The following is a 22,827-nucleotide window of genomic DNA, read 5'->3' as shown; positions in this document are numbered from 1 at the left end:
TGGGGAAGAATAAATTAAGTACAAAATGGAATCTTTGCAAACTCTTACATTTTCATCTAGTTCACCACAAGACTTAGCTTTTATCCCCAAGAGCAGCTATACTGCCATTATTTAGTGAATCATCTGCAGAAACAAAACAACAAGTAATGTATGTTATGTCTGCAGCTTTTAGCTGTATCAGAAAATAGCAACATCTCAAGTAAATATCATGAGCATTCAGCCAATTGCACTATTATGAACAAATGTTCTGAACAGATTAAACAGTTTTGGTAATGGATGGATACATCAGATGGGAGGGGACATGTGGAGTGTAGGCCCCATCTTAACAAAAGCCAGTTCAACATATAGACAAGTGAAAACTAACTAAAAGAAAATATTTTTCACACAGAAAACTATAGACATCTATAAAGAATCACATTGAAAATATCCAATCTTTAGTGCATCTTATGATATATCTATCATGCTTTAAGTTTCTAAACACATTTAGTGTTATTTGTTTGGTTATTTAGATATTTTTTTGTTCTTTTGTTGATATGTTTTCCCATCTACTACCTCTTCTCTATGAAATCATTTAGTCCTAGCATGTAACAAGTGTTGCTATGTGTGCAGTTGCCTTGGCCAGGAGTGCCATTTTCTGCATGAAAAGAGCTACATATAAATTGTGTCTGAACTTTAAAAAGTAAAACTATTTTTACGTGTCAACAAATCATTCTAGTGTTTAAATGAATAAAAAGAAAAAATATATTTTGTAGCAATATTAAATGAAGAAAGTCAGTACTCTGGGTAGCTCATTTAACTTGACGGAGAAAGGAACAGAAATATTTTGCCTGGGGGATATTAAGAAATCAAGAAACATCCATTTTCCAACCTGATTATCCAGTGGCTATAACAGCTTGGCATAAGGTGGGAACCTAAACAGAAGGGAAAAAACGACCTATGGCTGTAGTAAAATGGTCAGGCTATGCCAAAAGCTGGCTTTACTACTTCACATCTAATTATTAAAAAATACTGTGTATATACATATGGATATATTTATGAAGAAATAAACCTGACTAAAATTAATGTCAGCCTAGTACCTGAATGAGAGCTAAGACAGAATGGCTAATTTTCTTCAGACCCTTTATTTTCACACTTTACCCCATGGAAAGTGGTTTACAGTGACTATACATGACACTCCCTTGGAGCAGCACTTCTTACCTGGCTGCGGATCTGTGTAATCCACTGTATACCCGTCAAGCTGCAGCAGTTCCTGTGGCTCTGCTTTCTTTTCTCTGTAACTGCACATAGCAAATGTATACTGGCTGACCTACGACAACAAGAGAAAAATTAGATCAGCATAGAGTCCTTGAAATAAGACAAGAAAATGGCAATAACCAAGCTAATAACGCATGGAAACACCTTCCAGACGAACTGACTCTAAATGGGGGTGGGTGAAAAATCTCCTTCTCAAAGAATTAAAATGGCATCCACAAATAAGAAAGCAAGCAGGACTGTCAGCATGAGGCAGTGGCAGGGCCTGATGCTTGGAGAGCGATGTCATTCAGCCCAGACAAGTTTAAGAGTGACATACTGTCACAAACGATGCAGGCTGGACTGCTAGGTGCCAGTCATATTAAGGAAATTTTAAAATCCTGGCGACCAGTGCAATCGTCACCTCTGCCGTAAGTGGCAGCTCTCACTCCTTGGTATGGGCCTTTCTGACAGGATAAATTCAATGTCATGTTCTTGATGGAAGCTTTTCAAGCTGTAGGGCAAGAATAGGACTCACTAGCTCCGAGAGCCTTTGGGATGCCGAGAGGCCACATCAAGGCCCTAGACCATATTCATTGTTAAAGTTGGAGACTGTCAAGGACTAAAAAGCTGTTATAACAGAGCAAAGGATGCAAAATCCCACTGGCTAGTGACCTTCTGTCAAACTGAGAGTTAAAGGATTTTAAATGACATTGCTTGTTATGACTTCATGCATTGTAGACTTTTAAATAACCTTGTTATTTTGGGTAGTATGTGCACTTCAGCAAATACACAACATGAACACATTAGCAATGTTGTCAATATCCAATTAACATTTTTGTTCTTTAACCTTGGAATGAATGATTGCCATCAAATAAAGAACATGACATATTTTTTGGGTGAAATACTCAGTCCTACTGTACTTCAGGCAAGAGGCAATCACCTTAAAGTTGATTTATTAATCCTCTGGTCTGCCAAACAGCTGAAGGCTTCATTTCATTTGGTACTCTGGTGACACACAGTGGCTAATATGTATTAGTGCATTTATATTTTACACCTTTTTTCTTGAATCCTTTTGCAAAGTGTTTTGATGTGAGAACATCTGTAAATATTCAACGATGCTGATTTAAAAATTAAAATAAAAATTAAAATGCCTACAGGCATCACAACTACATGTTGACTGAATGACAAAGTGGTATCTTGAGCAGAGATTGTACCAAGGATCAACTGGGTAATGCTCATTAAGGATTAGACAATTAAAGAAAGTATATACTGGCATTTAAGGTGCCACATCTACACCTTAGTGTAAGTGAACAGGTAAAAATATAATTCTAATGGCACCAGAAATAAAGTAGCACCATGAAGGGCAGGGCAGGAAGTCAGTTTAGTTATTATAATAATAATAATGTATTTTATTAACGCATATGTCTGAATGGATACAAAATGAATAATAGCACAGAAGATCATTAAATATGTAACAGTGAATATAAACTAATTTCACATATTAAACACCAAATAATGATAATAATAATAAATTATATTTATTTAGTGATTGGCATGGCATGGAAAAAGGATCAGGAGATGAAAATGAAACAGAAAACTAGCAGGGGTCAAAATCTTAAAGGCAAAATAAAGTTAAAAGCAAAAATCTCATTCCAAGAAACAAAGCACTAAGACAGTAAACAGAAAACTAAATATATTCACTCATTGTTCCCCAGGTGAAGCTGGCTTAAAATGTCAAATTAACAATAAGGGGTGATAGAAACTACTTCCCTCACAATGACTTGCCACATTGTTTAATCAAACTACAAAAAGGTGGCCGCTGCAGGAAAAACAGGATGGCAACCCAGTAAATAAAATATATAAATAAAGTTTTTTTCTTGAAGTACAAAATGAGGAACTAGTAACAGTTGTGTGTTCTCTGACCTTTAAAACCATCAGTATTCCACAACATAGCATTCCTAGATAAATGAACTGTTAATTTGCTCTGGTTTTGTCATTCACTATTTCTATTCCACAATCACTTTTTGTGTACTGGTTTTCACACAAATTGGGGTACGGTTTCAGGTTGTTACTATTTTGTTTTGTTTTTTTACTGGGAGTACGTTATGGTATACAATATGTATTATATAAGAATCTACTTGTTTAGATAGATTGTCATAGTTTATTATGCCTCATCTGACAAAAACGTGCAAGGAACATAGAAGAAGCTCCTCTTAAGAGATTGGAGAACTTGTAAGAGCCTCACAGCCTTCTCTGTGTTCTTTGCAGGAGGCATCACAGTATCTGCTGTGCTGAACGCACCCTTGGAGTTTGTCAGGAAGTTCATTAAAACCAGAGTCAACTATAGAGGTCATAGGTAGACCTATCCCTTCCAGTCATGTGTCCCCCAGACAGCAATAAAAGTACAGCAGAAGACAAAAGGCACTTTGCTGATGATCACAAGAGCTGACAGCATTTCCCAGAATGACCACAGGATTATGATAGACCCTCTTTTTATTTCTACAAGCTTTCCTCCTCTAATAAACAGGACTGGACTTAGACTTTGAGGTGATTATATATACTGATAACTTAAACTCTATTTGGTCTTTTGCCAAGGAAACATTAACGTTTAAGAAAGCGCTGTGTTGATAATTGGGGAAAAAGAGAATGGGTTTATTTCTGAGAAAAAAAGTGATTGGAATTACAAATTTTATTCCAAACCATAAAAATATTTAAACGCTGTCTATTCTGGTATTATACAACTATATTATTTTATTATACTGCTTATATATTACTCATTAAGAACTAATATCCTACATACAAATGAAGAGTGTACTAGTGCTACAGGTTTAGTTTTTGCCATCTCAGGTTCTCTCTCCATGTTTAAGTGAACAGCCAAGCTTTACTGATACAAATACATTTAAACAACTCAAATGCAGGAGACACATAATGCATATTAAAAGTATGTTTAGTTCTGGTACTCCCTCCTTACTTAGTTTTGTTTTCTTCTGTCTTTTTTCTATTAACACTCATTCGATAATACAGAGAAATCCTTTCCCTTTTCCATTAGAGAAGTGAATACAAACATAAAAAAATCATTCAGCACCTTTTGATTAACCACACCATCCTTTTCTCAAACACAAATCTCAATAGGGTGGCAATGAACTGGTATAATACTGGAGTAAATGTAAAGAATTTACTTTACCATTCAAACTCTGCTGCCTGAGTTTCACCCATTAATTACAGCTCTTAAGGTTGAACAAAACATTGTAATGAAAGAGCTTACTGCACCTTCATATTATCATGGCCAGTCATGATGCACAAATCCTTACAATTTAGAAGGAAATAACAGCTATTAATTAAAATCTCGTTTTGGCCAATTATAGCAGAGAAAAACATGACAAAAATTAGTGCACTAAAAGAATAAAGTAACAATGAAAACAGATTTCTGAGCTGCACTCTTCCAAAATGAACTCCTCACCTGATTAAGGGTGACATTGAAATTACAAGATCCCATTGAGCATATCGTTCCAATTCACCAAAACCACAAACTCACATTAGATATGTCCTCAGATGAACTGGCAGGCAACAAATTTAGATGATGTCATCAGAGCAAAAATATTTCTTCTTTAACTTCAATCAAAAGACAACCAGGAGACAAAAAGCCTTCAAATATGATCATCCAAAGCTGCTGGGCTATACACATTTTTGATATGTCACTGCTTAGCTAATTACAAAAGCTGCTTTACAGAGTTTTTCGTGTCTTGAGGGGCAACATCTTTGTGCAGCGGACCTCTTCTTTATCAGTAGCTTTCTTATGCCGTAAAATGGGGCTAGCATTCCAAGGCCAATTATATTTAGGAAGACAAGTCAGACCATGCTGTTCTATTTGAATAAAGATTTCAAATATTGTACCAAAAACCTGAATTTGGAAACTTGGCATTAAACTGCAGAATGTCATTCTTTGTTAAAATGCTGCCTTTAATAATGAAAGCAACGCTCCCAGATTCAGTATTTCTATGTTATAAAAATTCCTATTTGTGTCAACTATGTCTTTTACAGCCTTCGGGCAGTTTCATTAATATGTCCTGGAGACCTACACCCAGTTAATTCCTTCTGCTTAGTCGTCTGTCTCTTGGAATATTTACCAACTTTACTTTATTATATCACTTTTTCTTCCCCATATTTTAGTCTCCCTTCCCTTTCCCTTAGTTTCTTTTTAGACAATGTCTAATGTTAATTTTCCTTTATGGGTGTTTTTTTCCACCAGGCTTCTCCTAACATCTGGGTGAAGCCTCCGTCAATAAGTGAGTATGTAGTAGCAGCCTAATTTAGGTGAAGCAACCAACAGTTGGAATAAACAAAGTATTTCCAAAAGCTTTCCGATTTGGCCACCGACTGCAGACACCAATTAGGAAAGTGTGAAAACCATTAATTTAATTCCATTCCCCCCATTTGTTGTTGTAGTGATTGATTTCTTTATTACATACTGTATGAAGTATGTCTTGTTTTAGTAACTAAAAATGAAAAATGGTAAAGATAATTAAAGTCAGAAACATATTAATTTATCTGTGGAATCTATGTTGAATTTGGTGGTTAAATTTTGAATTAACAAATTACAAGTTACCTGAACAAGAACAAAAAATCTCTTCTTCCATCTCTTCCACACATTTTTACCAATTGCCCATAGGTATCTGCAAAAAATGTATAAATATGTTTAATTTTTTTCATCCTCCACCCTTTATTTTTTAGAAATATTCAGAGAGTTTTCAAAGGCAAGCAGTCATATTGGTAATGCAGGTTTTATACCATCCACTAGAGGGAACTCTATAACAAAAATACCAGAGATGTCTTCAGTTTAACTTCAGTGATGCATCTCTGTTGTTTCAACAAGTTCTTTGTGAAAATGCAGTACAACATACACAGAAATTGATAACAGTAAAACCTGATCACTAGAAAACACCCCTCCAGACACTTTTTTTCTATAATTTATCCAATGAGGGTCTCAGAGGCCGCAGTCAAAGCAAAGACACTCAGATGCCCCCTTTCCCCATCAACTCCTCTAATCTCTCTGGGGGAATACTGAGGCGTTCCCATGTAAGCAGGGTGATGACATGAATATTTGTGTGCAGCCACAAACAGTAAACTAAACATTTTTAAATAAAATAACCTAAAATTCTTGAATTCATACATTTGTGTTTGGGTTGCCCATGAAGCAGTGGGCACTTAACAAGAACTGTGAAAAAAGTGCAAGCCCATCACAGGATACACACAAGTAAACAAACACACCAGGCAAATTTAGACTCACCAATCAATTTGATATTTATGGGAATGAGAATGGGAAGAAAAGCAACATGAATATGGACACCACATACACTTCATGCAAGCTGTAACCAGGCTACAATTTGAATCCAGATTCCTAGAGCTATGAGAAGTAGTGTAAACACTGTGACACACTTTAAATAAATAAATAAACAAGCAAATAAATACATTCACACATAGTTAATTTAAACTGGATATTTCCAATTTAAGAATTGTTGGGCATTTCATGCATCAGTAATGAAGACAAGACATGGATAAACTATTTAGAAATATCTTACTTTTTTATTTTATTTTTCAGGTTCATGATTTTCAAAGTTAAACTAGGAATTATCAGATATTTTACAATAACTTTTTTTCTCCTTGGCTAGTGGGAAAAGTGATAAGCTGTACACCAATAGGTTGTTGGTTCAGCCCGTGCCAATGAATTTGCTGATTGCTGTTTGTTATTGTCTAACCTGATGTAGTAATGTTACTTGTCTGTAGGAGACACGCAAGTAATTATATTCTTGTAATTTGAATACATTCACTTGAACTTGATCTGCTTGAGTTCACAGAACAGAAATAAGAAAACTATCCCTCTAGATACTTAAACTTTGTATGTTGCTGGAATTTAAAATGTGCCCAAGATAAATAAAATAGAAATTTGCAGCATGTCTGGTTGTGAAGGAAATATGTTAAAGCACATGTGATCCTCTTGTTCAATGAATCAATCACATGCTCCAAACTAACATTAAAGGGGAATCATTCCAAAATGGAGAACACCAGCCGTGCTGATTGCAAACCTGTTTTCTTCAGCCTTAAGCATCATCGTCTGAGACATTGCCATGTCTGAACATACTACTCCAAAAGGAAGGATGACTCCTTATATAGCCTGCAGAACTTCAAGAATTCATTGATGTGGAACTATCACCTCTACTATAGAAGGTCTTCATGACCCTACAAATTGCAGTATTCTTTTGTTTAGATTAATTATTTCTCTAAAGTGAGACTTTGACACTATGGTGGTGTAGTGGTAGTAAGGAGACCCGGATTCGCGTCTGCTCTGATGAGTATACTAGCTCTCCCCATTCACATGCGAGTTTCCTCCCACAGTTCTAAGACATGCAGGGTAGGTGGGCTGGTGATGCCAAATTGGCCCTAGTGTATGCGTCTGCGTGTTCTCTTTGTGATGGGCTGGTGTCCTGTCCAGGGATTGCTCCTAGCTTGTGCCCCACGTTTGGCTTGGATAGGCTCCAGTTTCCATAAGACCTTGTGCAGGATGAAGCAGGTTCAGAATTTGGATGGATGAATTTTGACTCTCGCCATGTTCACATTATTATTTAGTTTATGCACCGGTAAAAAAACAGTTTATAAAAATAAAGTAGATTTTAAATTGTTTAAATGCTCCTCAAAATAAACCCTCCTTTTCAGACCACTTAGGCAAACTGAACCACTGAAGGTCATCAAGAGAGGCAGCAGTAAAAACTGCAGTGAAGGTCTTGTGATGTATAGTTGAACAATGTAACCACTAGGGGGAAATGATGGCTAAGTAAACCAATAAAATAACACCAAAATAATTTTCCATTTGAGAAATTAAATGATAGCTAAGAAAAACTTTCCAATCTCAAATTATTGATTCATTAAAGTAAACGTTATTTTGAAAGATTGGATCACTAAGAATAATTTGAATTTTTTAATAGGCCGAAATTCATAAAAAAGTTGACATGCTATAATCTTTTTTAACATTTTAAACATCTATTAAGCACAATATGAGAAAACGTCTCAGTTATAACTGAAGTATTAACCAATGTAATGAAAGTCTTAGGTTTTTTAACCAGTTTCCTCAGGTATAGTCTTGCAATATATACCACATAATGCTAGCCTGTGCAGGCCCAAGTGTTCAAGCAGGCGGAGGGGAACATTTCACAAAACCAATCTTAGCTGGAAAGGTGTATGTGTAGAAGTATGAGAAATCAACAAGAGGGATATTAACAAACCCTTAAGGGAAAAGTTTTAAGAAATTCAGCTTTGCATCAAAAAACTTAAAGCAGAATTTATCACTGCGTTATAATTTTTTTTCCAAAAGCTATAGGATGTGTACATTAAAAAATTTGTCAGTATTTGAAAAACAGAATATAAGTATATAGGACAGAGATCATCTCTAACAAACAACGTTGATATTACCAAGTCATGTAACTGGAAACAGGACATGTCAAAGTGAATATTTCATATGGTTTTGAAGGTGCAGTAATAAACATAGATGCCAGAGATGAGAAGTTGATTAGAATAATTCCAAGGCCACTTGAAAGACTAACTGCTGTTTCGGTCTATCTATACCTTTCACATTTGTATATCTGCAGATCTAATAAAGTATGTCTGCAGCTGGTTCCAAGACACTGCTGGAAGTGTGTATGTTAAAATCCTCCTTCACAAAGTGGTCTATATATCCATCCATCCATCCATCCTCTTCCGCTTATCCAGGGTCAGGTCGCGGGGGCAGCAGCTTAAGCAGAGAGGCCCAGACATCCCTCTCCCCGGCCACTTCTTCCAGCTCTTCCGGGGGAATCCCAAGGCGTTCCCAGGCCAGCCGGGAGACATAGTCCCTCCAGCGTGTCCTGGGTCTTCCCCGGGGCCTCCTCCCGGTTGGACGTGCCCGGAACACCTCACCAGGGAGGCGTCCAGAAGGCATCCTGATCAGATGCCCAAGCCACCTCATTTAACTCCTCTCTATGCGGAGGAGTAGCGGCTCTACTCCAAGCCCCTCCGGGATGACTGATCTTCTCACCCGATCTTTATGGGAAATATATACATTATATTTAAATATTATGAAGTATTGTCTGACAATTCCGATGGCAGGCAGGAGGTATAGTACAGTAGCACTATATGCTACAAGGTTCTCAGTTCAATCCCCAATAAAAGTTGTAAACTTAAATTAGTACAACTCCTAACTGTCCACTAAAAATTAATTAAGTTGTACTATGTCTCTATATTTGTAATGCTTCTTGGAATGTTGCTCATTACATGATGTCCAACATATAAAAATAAATGTTATTTTTTGAGGAATTAAAAAAAAAATGTCATCCTTCAATTTTTTTTGCCAGCTTATCCATGTTGTGCCTAAGACATCAACTCTGCCTACAAGAAAGGAAAACAAATCTGGTCAGGATGCCTGTGCTTCTCTGGGCACAGACACACAAACCAATAGTCATTCATACCAGGGCTAACATAACCAGCATTTCTTTGGAACATGGGGGAAAACACTGTGTGTGTCAAAATAAACTACTAAAATGTTTATGAGTCTTTAAGATTTGATACTTTGCGTACATGGCATTTCTGTGACATCAAGCCCACTCAGGACATCCTGTAGGTCATAACAATAACAATAATAATAATACATTTTATTTATATGGCACCTTTCCCATGCTCAAGACACTTTACATTTATTTACATACAAAGCACACAAACTAGAATGGGGTCACACTATTGGCTGAACTGAAGGTCATGAGCAGTGTTACTGGATTTACTCCTTTTTACAAGGTTAAGTGCTCAGTAACACAGGGCAACTGAGAGGTGCCAGTTGAGGTGGTTGGATGTAATAGGATCGCCTCAGGCATCTCCTTACAGGGCTGTATAAAGTACGGTCCAACAAGAAGGTCCAGGGCAGACTCCAACATACACTGAAAATAATGATATCTCGCAGTTAGCCTGAAATTGTCTTTGAATTTTCCAAAAGAAGGTGGAAAGTTTGCTAAGAACAGATGTCTGGTCTGTTAAGCATTCAGTGCTACCACAATAGCCCTGACCAGTAAAAGTCAATAACTTTACAAAAAAAAGCATGTCAAGGCTAGCCATAAGTCAAAGGTAATGGGATCTATGAATCCACTTCCTGGACAATGAAAATGTGTTTCTAGTGTTATCTCCTCATCTTCATTGGATCAAGCCAGATGAAAACAATTTCATATTTTCCATACAGCTTTACAGGTATGTACAATTACAACACATAGTTAATTATTCAACACTAAACATCTCCAGTTCTCTCATATAAAAGATCCAGTATTATGCACTGTACAGCTAACATAATTGACTTACCCGGAGTGCTTCATATTCTGGGGTTTGTCCATTCGAATGGCAAGCTTGATTTTGAGGTCTTGATCTGGGCAATTTTTGTAAACTGTCATTTTGTGTAATTCTGCTTGTTTTGGACTGTTTGGTGTTGGATGTAAGACAACCTGAGGGAATAAGAGTATTTACAATGGTAAAACTAACACAAAATACCAAGAACTGCACAACACGTTTACTTATCACTCTGGAGACAGCAGTAACTATTACAACAAGCTAATCCAAACTGCAATAGGACAAGCAGAGCTAAGATGGGTTAAGGTCTAGAAGCAATACCAACCACAAAGAAGTAGGGGCATAGAATTTTCAAACTAGCAGAGGTATAGCACATGGAAACTTTCAGTATATGCACTTATCTTATGTAGTGCAATACAAACAGAAGTTCTGCTGCTTAAAATAAGTTGTCTTACACCTCAGAGTTCATGTTAATATCCCAAAGAATACATTTAATTTAGTATTTAGAAAATAGTATTTAGAAAAATACTACTCTTATAAATTCTTAACAATCACTTTAGGTATACACAATGTATTTTAAAATTGATATTATTTTAATTCATAACATTAATTGCCTTGAAGCAAAGTTGGCAGTGTTGGTCTGGTCAGGCTAGGGTTAAACTAGTGACTCTATAAGTGTGGGTGTGCACATGAATGAGCCCTAAATTAATAGTTATGTAACTAGCAAATGGTACACAAGGACAGTAAAGTATAAACATAATTCATTCAATCATGAACCAACATATTCTGATAAAATGTCCTGGTTGAGATAAATAAATAAGTTCATGTAGTGATGAATTAGGGCAAAAAAGAGTAAGTAGTGGTCTAGGAAAACAGTTCCTATAAAAACAAATACTTAAAATGCTAAAAATGAGAAGAATATGTTTTCCTCTTATTCCGAATACCAAATTATTGCTGAGTCACAAATGTAGTGGGATTAAATGTAAAGATATGATCAGAGCAACTACTCTTGCTTGTACTTTCATATTCAAGACATGACTGCACCAAGTGATACAACAAGAAAAAATCACTAGAGATGCATCCAGCCGCAGACAAACATTTATGGGCTCTTATGGCCCTGTCAGAGAAGGACATTTGTAAAACTGAGAGAATATTGTTCTTAGACAGAAGTCAGAGACCTAAGAGGTTCTGTCTTTCTGCATATCAACATGCTAAACTTTCTGTGTGGCTTAAGAGCTAAGCGATTTGATTATGAAGCCCAGAACTGTGTGCTGACTTCCTGTGTAACCTTCTACGAGTGTTGATTCTAGAAAGTCACTCTAGTAGCTGTGTATTCCACAGGTTCACAGGTCTAACTTCAAAAGACATTTCATGTATTAACTGAAGAAAAAAACGATCATACAGTACATGCCACAATTAAACAATTACAATTTTTGTGGTAACACATACTGCACACAGGTTGATGATTCTGATCATACTGTAAACAAACACGACAGTGAAGGATGTTGCAGGTAATATTCTGTCCATTATGACCTATCTGCCTCTCTGTACTAGGAGGAATCTCAGGATATGGTCAATTGACCCAAAGCACCAACAGACCAATGCAGTTACTGACCTAGACAGCACTTTGGGGTAATAAATAATAAAGTGACATGCTGCTGCTCCACATCCTTATGGTCTATCTCTCCTTCTGTAAAGATCCATGACCTCTGCAAAAAAAAAAACCTCCAATATTGTTGGCCTGGCAAAATGGAACTGTCTTAAGTAATGGTGGTAGGAAATCCTGGTCAAACAAGATTAAACAGACAACACAAGTGCTAGCAAGCCTCCTGTAGCAGGGACTGAACTTCACCAGTAAAGACCCCAAATGTCTTTGCTGCCACCAACACTTGCATCCAACTGCTCCATCAGACCTATGATTGACTTGCTTCACTCGAACCTCAGTGTTAACGCCATCATTGGTGCCCACGCATCTTATAGCTCATTTTCAACGTGGCCTTCTTTGATCTCCTACTAATGCTGTCATCCCAAATGAATGCCTTGCATTATAACAGAAACAGAACTCTGCTGACAGTCTTATCAGGCTTTTTTTTTTTTTTTTTAAATTCACTCTATTTTTAATTATCAGTTCCCTTTCACTTACACTAAAGAATGTACACAGTCATGCCAAGTCTCCCTGACATTTCAGGAAGCTCCAAGAGTTACTTAGAAATCAGTGTCTTTTCCCAGACTCATGTAAGTGATTCCCAATATCCTGGAAATCCCTCTTCCCCCAATTATTTTAGCAACACCTTGGAACAAAAAAAAAAAATCACTATTCTTTTCTTTCATGGAGTAAACCCCTTCATGGGCAATTCTGTCTAGCATTTTACGGAGGTCCCTTTACCGCATGCACATCATGCATGCATCCAAACTCTTTACTCTTTCAATGTTTGTGTACATGTCACAACAAAATGAAGAAGCACCCTAAAACGTAACGATACAAAATCAGTTTTTCATTAGACTGCACAAAGGCTGACTCTTGCCTAATACCTGTTTAAAGTAACATTACAGTAGCTTATTGCTCTGTTTGTAATCTTTGTTTTAAAGGATTGCCAAGAGACATGTGGAGGTGATGGTGGAGTCAGATATTTGAGTTACTATTAGCTGCTATGTTGTTAAAACAAATAATAAAATACTTAAAATAAATTTGTGTGAAAAGGCAGAATGCGGGTATATTTCTCAGAGAAATGAAACCAAATGAATTCCACTTTCAAATAGAATGTTTACTTACAGAAACTGAAAAAAAAAAAATAATTGTGATATGCTAGGCGGTTCCCCCTCGCAGCTGTTCTCCATTACTTTTCTTTAAAACGGGGCGCCGGTCAGGTGCTTCTCGCGAATACTTAAAAGGCGCACATCGGCCTTTTGCCCTTCAGTGCGTTTAAACTTTTCATTTTACCATGTAGGGCAGTCGTCTGGAAATTTACTCCAGATTATAAGATAAACGAATTCATCACATGCTTTTCCAAGGACTTTACACTAGTTAATGCCAGGTGTTCGTTATGTTTTTTCCTATCCATACACCACCGTTACACAAATAGAGCGGTCACTGGCAGGTATGCCATTTGCATTTTCATGTAAAGTACCTTTTTTTTTTACCTAAAGTCCTAACAACCGTAAGCTCCTCGGTTATCCTCAGCGCCTGCCATAAAAACAGTAATAAGATCATAAATACGTGATCCTAACTCTATTTTTACCTATAAGGTCCTCACCTGCACTCTTGGATTCGTTGTCACGCCTTCATTTCTTTGACGCCGTCTCCTAGGGCTCGGTCCGCGCGCCAAAACTGCTATTTATACTTGCCGCGTTAAGTCACCGGCACGCGACTCGAAAAACGCGCATGCGCTTGTTTGGCTGGCGCCAGCAACTTCGCTGCGGGCCGTGGTAGTTTAGCTATGAGGCCTTTATTTTTCTGCATAATAGCCGGTAGTTAAAAGGGCGAAAAAATATTGAAAGATTTGGTAAAAAGAGATACAGTACCATATAATGATAATTCGGGAGTGTTTTCTAAACTGTTCAAACGAACAATAACGAGTCAAACACTCAAATCACTGCAGCGAATCGGAAGACTCGAAGTTGAATCGGAGAATCCATCATTAATGGCAGCGCGGTTGACAGAAGCCCAATCACTTCACCTTTGGCTCGGTTGGTTAAGACTTGATTTCTAAACCTGGAAATCGCATGAGGACCACCCTCCGTCCATGTTTCGGAAGCTTGGCGGCATGTACACACAGACAGACGGTGCAACCGCGGGCCGTACGCAAGATAAACACTGAGTTCATTAAATTAATCTGTATTAAAACGATATAGCCTTATAGATAAAACATAACCAAACTCGACGAATCTGGGATAAGGCTCCCGTGTCTGACTTTAAAATGTGAACACAATGGAAGTGTTTTGCAGCAATGTTTGGTTTTCCGTTTCACTGTTTGACATGAAGGATGATGACCTGAGAAGGCGGTTTGTGAATCTTTTATCTAATGGAGAATTTCACCACATTGACGTCCTCGGCCTGTACTCTGAGCTCAAGGAGCTAGCAATGCACTTAAAGCCCTCTAGTTTCTGAAGTCCGTCATGGGCACGTTTTCCAACTCGGAGTTCGTATATTGGAGTAAAGTGACCATCACAATGACTGTGGTTTCATGAGAACGGAGCTTTTCAAAATTAAGATTAATTAAGAAAATATCTACGGACATCCATGTCTCAGAAGATGCGATTTGAACTCAGCAGTGATGTTTTTTTGTAGAGGACGTTGTTACAGCCCTCGATTATTGTGATTTAAATTACGAGTTTGCCACAAGGAAGGCCAGAAGGATTAGACTGTAAAACGGGTAAGTTTCAGGGTTTTTTTTTTGCTGTTTATTATAATAAATAGTGTGTAGTGTAGTAGTTCTGCGGTGGGTTGGCACCCTGCCCAGGATTGGTTCCTGCCTTGTGCCCTGTGTTGGCTGGGATTGGCTCCAGCAGACCCCCGTGACCCTGTATTCGGATTCAGCGGGTTAGAAAATGGATGGATGGATGTAGTCGTTCCCAAACCCGGTTATTTATAAGCTTCGGCGTGGGGGGGGTCAATGAAGAAATTACAAAATTTAAATGTGGTAAATTATTATTAAAATGTACTAAGCAGCTAATGTAGTTTTCTATTTATTGTTATCCTGATTTTCATTCTGCGTTTCTTGCAGTTTTGGTTATTTAATCAATTATTTATAAAATAGCCATGGTATCTGTCAAATAATGAATAGCAAATCTTTTGAAATTATTATTTTACTATCTCTTCCCATACGTTTGCTTTCAGCATCTTTCCTCGGTATTCGTTTGTGTTTATCTCAAGTGTGTTCCTGTAAAACTTGTATATTTTCAAGGTACCCTTTATTGTCACCTGTCCAGTTTTATCCTTTCCGTCTTTGAAGTAATCTCTCTCTCTCTCTCTCTCTCTCTCTCCTTGGCGCATGCCCAATCTGCCTTTAGTCTTTTTATGTTTCACTCTCTTTCAATTGGATCACCAAAGCCAAACCAAAAAGATTGCTCTGTGAGACAGGACACACAGACCTTAGTGTTTCATTCATTATACAGTAGAGTAGCTAGGTTAGTGAGGTTAGCACTGAAGTTTCAACATTTCATTATTCACTGCCGTTTGCTTCTGTGCCATTGGAGTAGCATAAATGCATATTCAGTTTGAATGTACTGTTGGCCTGTAAACCAGTTGGTTGTCTTGTCTTATGGAGAATGATATGAAATTCAACTTTTTTGACATTTATAAAACGTGCAATTTAGATTCATACTTGTATGTTAACTACAGGCTTGTAAAGTAACATATGTAAGTTGTGTATTCCTTCCCCCCCCCCCGGTGTCTTCCTGACGTGTTTTCTTCAACCGAGTGTGTTTTTGTTCTGATAATCTGGTATCTGGTCATCATAAGGTGTTTTTAAATAAATGGAGTAGAATTATTATCTGCTATTATTTGTGTTAATTATTATCTGAACTTAAAATACACGTTAGAAACAGTATGTTAAAATTTCCCCTTTGTTGATCACTTTGTTATCATAGAAGTACTCAAATTATTGAACAGAATAGGGTGGGGGTAACTTTCAAAATGTTGCCACAGGGTAAAAGGAGTGAAAAAGTTTGAACTCCTGTTCAATCCAATAACATAACTTTCTCAAACTTATTTAGATGGATTCAGGATGCAAGGTCAAAGGTTTTTATTAATCCTGTTTACACTAGAAAACATTGTCTTGTCAATTACATCCAATAACAGACAGAAATTAAACAAACACAAACAAACAGGACGGGTTAATACTTGCACAGATATTCTGAAATATTTACATAATTTTTAACCAAATTCTTTTGTAACTACTTCTAGCACTTTGATATTATACTTTTTCTTAAAATGGTCATATTATGCATATGAAAAAACTGCACTTTTGGAAATTTTAATATCTTCTATATTTATTAAAAAGATGTATAACTCGTGAAAGAAGTAAATTTCTGTAGCGATTTGTGTGGGTCTTTTAAAGTGAATATCTTCTGTTTTTACTGAAGTTATGTTTTACGTGTAATGGCTGTATGTCATCAGTTAAAATGATTTCAAGTTTATTTAACTTTGCCAATGACACACACACTTCCCAAATCATCTATGTCATCTTTAGGAATGTTAGTGGCATGTTTGGAAATTTGAGCATTTTTAAACTTTAGCTTCAGATCCACTGGGACTCTGGTACAGACTTGCATTCATGTGCAGGGAGGTCAGTGGAGGCAACATGTACATGGAGAGTGATAGTTCAGGTTTGTGATAAGTTTCTTGGCATTCATACAACTTAACATTTAAGAGCCTTACTTGAATGTCTCCTGCAGACTTGTAAATTAACAGATGGAAATTGTGTATTCTTTCCCCCCAATAACATTACATTCTCTAAGTTTCTGTGATGGATTTCAGGTTCAAGGTTTTTATTTATTCGAATTTGGCTTCTCAATTTGCATCCCATTACAGACAGAAAAAAAACACGGAGACGACATGCATAGGATAAGAACTTGCAAACGAGCAATTAATTAAGCTTATGCAAGTCCAGCTAGACACATGCGAAAACCTCTGCATTAGCAAATTGTTTCTGCTTTATAAAGTCTTGAACACAAATAGAAGGGAACCAATGATCAGTATTTCAATCTTGTCAATGCTTAAGTCCTAACAGGTATGTTAAATGATCTTTCTAGCAGTAAAAGGTGTAAAATGCAAGCAAGGAATACTAAAGGTTATCTAGATATGAGTGGCTTACATGCCACAGGCTACTTCATTCTGCAGAGGGGAAATGAACATTTATTCAGTGTTAACCTCACACTAACCCAACCTCACAGCTGTATTATCTGCAGATTATAATGATTCATAGTTTCACTGACAGTTTAATTTACCACATTCAGAGTGCCACATTCACCTAATAATACATAGTGGTCAGTTGCAGTAATAAAGTTTGCCTTTCACTTCTGTTAGTCCTTAACATTTGTCATAACTGAATAGCTCTGAATAATCCCATTTCCAGAAAATTACTGTAGCAAGACATGCTCAAGCAAAGAAGATTTTTTTTTTTAAATTTGATGATTATATTAATTGGCAATTGCAAATGGTTATAGTGTGTAAATATGAGGTGTGTGTTAATGTGCATATGTGAGTCAGAGTGGTCCCTGCTAACATTACTCAGTTATTGTCTGCTTTTTTATTTTTATTTTTTTCATTTTTCTTACTATTTAATTTCATATTGTTTCTTTTATTAATAAAGTGTCTGTCTGTCTGGCCATCCGTCCGTCCGGTCAGTCAGTCAAACTCCTATCTAGGCCTTATTCAGCGCTTTTTTTCCAATCCTGGTGTGACAGCCTTTGGCCCCTGCAACCCTGAAATAGTTTGAGAAGGTTCTAGAACCTATGTACTAAACTGTCTATTGAAGGCTACAGTGTCTGCACATCCCTCAAACACTGTTGAATGTTATACCATGCGCATATTTTCTGACTTGATCAATTCTGATTTGTCAGACCACTAAACCTGGTAATGAAGCTGAATGTGATGACAGACTGGATCATACTGCTGTAAAAGAACAACGTGACGTTTAAATAGTCTGAGTTTACAGAGGAGAAATAGACACTAATTGCAATTATTCCAATAAAGATTATTGACTAGTTCGTACTGTAAGTATTTGTATTTATTCACAATTCTCCCCAGAGCAATGATTAGTGAACATGAAGATTTCTGAGAAAGCCTATCATAGCAGATCATAGACAGAATTATGATTCATGTCAACCTGAAAACCAAAAAATGAATTCCTGGCTGCACCCCTGCCTAGATGTATTCACTTCTTCCTTATTTTATTCTTAAAATAACTTGATAGACATCCAGCTGTCTGGATTTTTCAGTTCTCCATGCATGCTGCAGGTAGAAACATTTACAGAAAAATCTTCTGCAGCCTTACTACTTATCAAACACACCATCACAAGAGTTTTTAAAATATAGGAGATCTTTCATTTTGTCACCCGGAGAATTCCATCCAAGGCCTCAACGGCTGAAAATATTTCCCATTCAAAATGGCTATTTTGGAAATTTTCCTCTGCTGTAATGCACATTATGAAATGACATATTTCAAAGAGGCACACAGTGTTCCACCAAATATACCTTGAAATACAAACTCTAGATTCAATTTCCCTTGAAATTTCTCTTAATGTGCAGCATTAACCTCACAGAGGACTCACTTTTTTATGCAAGCTCAAAACTGTTAAAGGCCAGAGCTGAGGTCAGCTAATGGAGGGTAATTTTGTGATTCTTTCAGGAAGTCATTTTCAATCACATTATAGAAATGAAAAACTCTGCCTTTCAGAGAATTTTCTACTTCAATTTTGTATTGCAAGAATTGTTAACCATTTTTCTCCCATGACATTTCTGATTTTTTTTTTCCTGAGTTTTATATACTTATTTAAAACTTCAGTAAATGAAGGTATGTTACAAGTGCATATACTATTTAAGGTGTACAGGTTAACGTGATATGCAACACTGCAATGTAGTCTTTCCAAATGTTGTGTTTGTATTTCCATACAGTATATTTACACTTGTATACTTCACATAGGACAGATCCATGTGGAGCTTGCATGTACTGCTCAAGTCTTTTTCTTTGGGGTTTTCAGATTTTCCTCTCGCATTGCCAAAGTTGTGCATGTTATTTGAACTGTTGATTATAAATTGGCCACTGATGGTAGGTGATGTGTGTGAGTGGGCTCTGAGATAAACTGGTAACCTTATACCTTTATACTTTATATGTTAATTAAGTTATAAGTTCTACATTATTTTAATATTATGTTGTATATTGCATATACTGTAGGGAATGTAAAATCAAGTTTGAGTAACCTCCTATTTGGAAGCATGCATGGTGATAGGCAAGGCATCAACAGCTGGGAATAACAACATGCATTAGAAAAGAAGGCCAATGTGTCTAAAAGCTAATGGTGTAATTGCCACCTGGAAGTCATATAAAAGACAGGGGCGGACATTTAAATGTTGGAAACTTTTAGTTTCTTGATTAAACTGACAAGAAAGAAATTGTTTGTGTTTGTGTTTTTACTTGCTGCATTTTGTTGCCTGTGACTTTTTTTTCCTCTTTCCAAACTTTAAGAACTGACTGTTCATTTGTTGCCTAATATATCCCACCCCTTGACAGGTGCCATTGGAATGAGATAATAAATGTTATTCACTTCACCCATCAGTGGTTTTAATGTTGTGGCTGATATATATTTTATAATAAACAAGAGGGCAGATTCATAGAGACAAATTATCCTAATGTACATTCAATGTGAAAGTGTACTCAAACATTTCAGCTAAGCTGTTGGCGGCTGATAGTTCATGTAGAGACCCAAAATGAGAAGCTTTTAGAAAATTGTTTTCCACACCACTAAACCTGTGGTGAAATCATTTGAAAGGTGAAAGGTCAATGGAAAAATCTATTGAAGACCATCCAAATGATTTATTACTTGTAGGCAGTGGCCATAAATGGCCAGCTGAACAGCACATAATTGTCTTAGAATGGTTATGAATTACATATCAACATATAAGTAATATTGTTTTCAGCCAGAGTTTGTCACTAATGTGTTTGCTGACAAGCTTAAGGGGCCTAATGTAATCAATAAATCATAATCCTAGATAAGTAGTTTTGACCACTCCAACTTTGGTTGGCAAAATCAATTATTCTTCGAAATTGATAGATTTAACTTTAGATTTCAACATTTGTGTTCATTCCATCTTCAGTGGACAGCCATGTAACGATTATATGTTTATGCTTCTGGAGAAAGTTTTTTCATATGGCTGCTAAGTAGCTTGAATTTAAACCCAATTGGTATGTAATTCATTTGTTTTGCCATATCCAAATAGCACCCTGGAGTAGAAAGGTTGCAAATGAAGGATGGATGGGTACATTTTTGTAATGTATCAAAACAAGTGGACAGCCATCCAGGTCTAACTGCTATCTCCTATAAGCCCAATTTAAAAGCAAGCAAGTAAGTCTCTGTTTTCAACAATAATAATAATGCATTACAAGAAACGATTTGAATAATAACAAAGTATGTGTATACAGAGATGTGTATACAAAGTATGTGTATCTAGAGATCTTTGAGATAAGACAGCTCTATCACCCATGTCAGTGGCATTTACTACTCTTTGGGGACAATCTTATTTTAGGACTTGAGTGATGGGAAGAAAAGATCAAACAAAAAACATGAAATTAATTAATGTGTTACACAAGTTATTAATAAAGTCCAGTAATTATTGATTTTAATTAAATAAGACAAAGGCCAATTTAAAACTGCTTTTGTTTTGCTCAAATATTTTAACCCATAGTGTATATCCAAATTGTTGAAGTTACATAAAGTTCTAATTTTTCCAGTGGCATGATACCATAGTGATTAAAGCTGCTGTCTCGGCTCCAGAGTTCGTGGTTTGAATCTAGGAACAGTCACTGTCTGAACATTGTATGAACGTTTCTACTGTGTTCAGGAAATAAATTGATGTCTCTATACAAATAATGCGTTTCTTTTGTTAACCTCTGTTACTTCCTAAGTAACAATTTACATTTCATGGAAAATAAATTACTAAAGGGCTTCATTACTTTTAAAGGCTTCCTGCGCATGTCTTGATTGGAATGGCCACCAATCTGCTGTCTGAATCCACAAAAATGACTTCATTCAAACTATGCCTATAATGCAGCAGGTCACTAACAAACAGATAACACTTGACCTTCATTTTACTCTTCAGTTTGACGCAGGCTGCTTTCAGTTAGTGAAACAAGAGAGCAGTTAGATTATTAGCTGGTTTCTGAGAATCAGACAAATCAAATGCATTGGCTAATGCATCAGAAAGCCTGTGATTCTGTATAATTTAAAGACCAAAATTGATTTTTTTTTTTTTTTATCTGACCTTTCAACTGTATGAGAAATTGTACTTGACTTTTCAAGGAGAGTCAAAATATGTGCTCTTTGTTTACCTTTTTATTTCAGATGATGTTTATAACAGAAACTAAAATGAACTTAAACACTTTACTATACCTGCAAAAATGTATACTTTTGAAAAACGAATGAACATTATATCCTGAGAGCCTTTCACATGTGAATCTGGTTCCTAGCTCAATGAGGTACTCCTCATCAATATGCAGATAATGTGAGACATCCTAAAAGGAATGCTAAAGAAGGTCCGGTTTAGCACAATCAGAACAATAAAAGAAACCCAGAAACATGAAAGGTACTTGACACATCCAGGCCCAATATTTAATTTGCTGACGACACTACCGTTGTAATTCTAATTACCAGCAATGATGAGATGGCTTCCAGTGCCAAGACAACAGTCTCTAGGAATGAGAGATTCCGTTTTTTGATTTCAAATAAATTTGCAAACCTATCTGAAAAAATGTTTGCACTTTGGCATTATGGGATATTGAGTATACATTAATGGGTCATACTGTACTAGCAAATTTACCCATTTAAAATAAAATGTACAACACAGTAAAGTATGCATAAAGTGAAGAAATCTGAGTACTTTCTGAATCCACTTTGTATTCTATCTATCTCTATCTATCCATCCATCCCCCTTCACCACATAATAGCTAATGTGTCATGAGCATACTGGTGTAGGAATGGCTGCAGTGACATCATTCAGGTGCTGGTTAAAGCAGTTCCCCACTATATATGTGAAGCACTTTGTGTAGGCTTTAAAAGTGCTATTTAAATGTCATTAATTATTATTATTGGTCTGTGCTGATTTTGGGAGTGGACAAAGGTGGACTCCTCTTTACTAATAGCTGTAAAATAATGTTTATTATGTATATAAAATGAGGATCTCATGGTTAGGCTGCAGGATAGACCACTAGAAAAAAAATAATAGTATTGTGGTGCACTGAATCTGGAGCCTCAAAGTGGCAGCACTGACCTCTGACTCTGGCAGGTTAGAAAGGGGCTTTCCTGGCAAGAGATCTTTGAACTAAAGGAGGAAGACAGGAGAAAGAGTACCAAGAGAGAGCCCAGGTGAAGTTGAGTGGGATAAACTGTGGAAGATGGAAACGGACAAAATTGTCTGCATACAGCTCTTAACAGTACAGTAGACCCATATCCAGATAAGAGTTTATTTTTTATTATCTCATTTGTGTATATTTTTATATTAGAACAACTACAATAATTACATGT

At 36.5% G+C, this 22,827-nt stretch overlaps 1 protein-coding gene across 16 annotated transcripts in view; it reads right to left on the bottom strand.

Annotated features, from left to right (window-relative positions):
* cadpsa (Ca2+-dependent activator protein for secretion a) overlaps positions 1-22,827 on the bottom strand; it is a 364,578-nt gene that overhangs the window by 166,913 nt on the left and 174,838 nt on the right. For all 16 annotated transcript variants that reach the window (XM_039771426.1, XM_039771431.1, XM_039771437.1 and 13 more), the window contains exons 8-10: positions 10,603-10,742; positions 5,840-5,906; positions 1,198-1,306 (exon numbers count right to left, since the gene is read on the bottom strand). In XM_039771426.1, coding sequence (XP_039627360.1) covers positions 1,198-1,306; positions 5,840-5,906; positions 10,603-10,742 — 316 coding nt within the window. The remainder of the gene's footprint in view (positions 1-1,197; positions 1,307-5,839; positions 5,907-10,602; positions 10,743-22,827) is intronic.

Source organism: Polypterus senegalus, chromosome 12 (assembly GCF_016835505.1).
Source record: "Polypterus senegalus isolate Bchr_013 chromosome 12, ASM1683550v1, whole genome shotgun sequence".
Classification (NCBI taxonomy): domain Eukaryota; kingdom Metazoa; phylum Chordata; class Cladistia; order Polypteriformes; family Polypteridae; genus Polypterus; species Polypterus senegalus.
The sequence above is the reverse complement of the archived record's forward strand: the minus strand, read 5'-3'. Positions and strand labels throughout refer to the sequence as shown.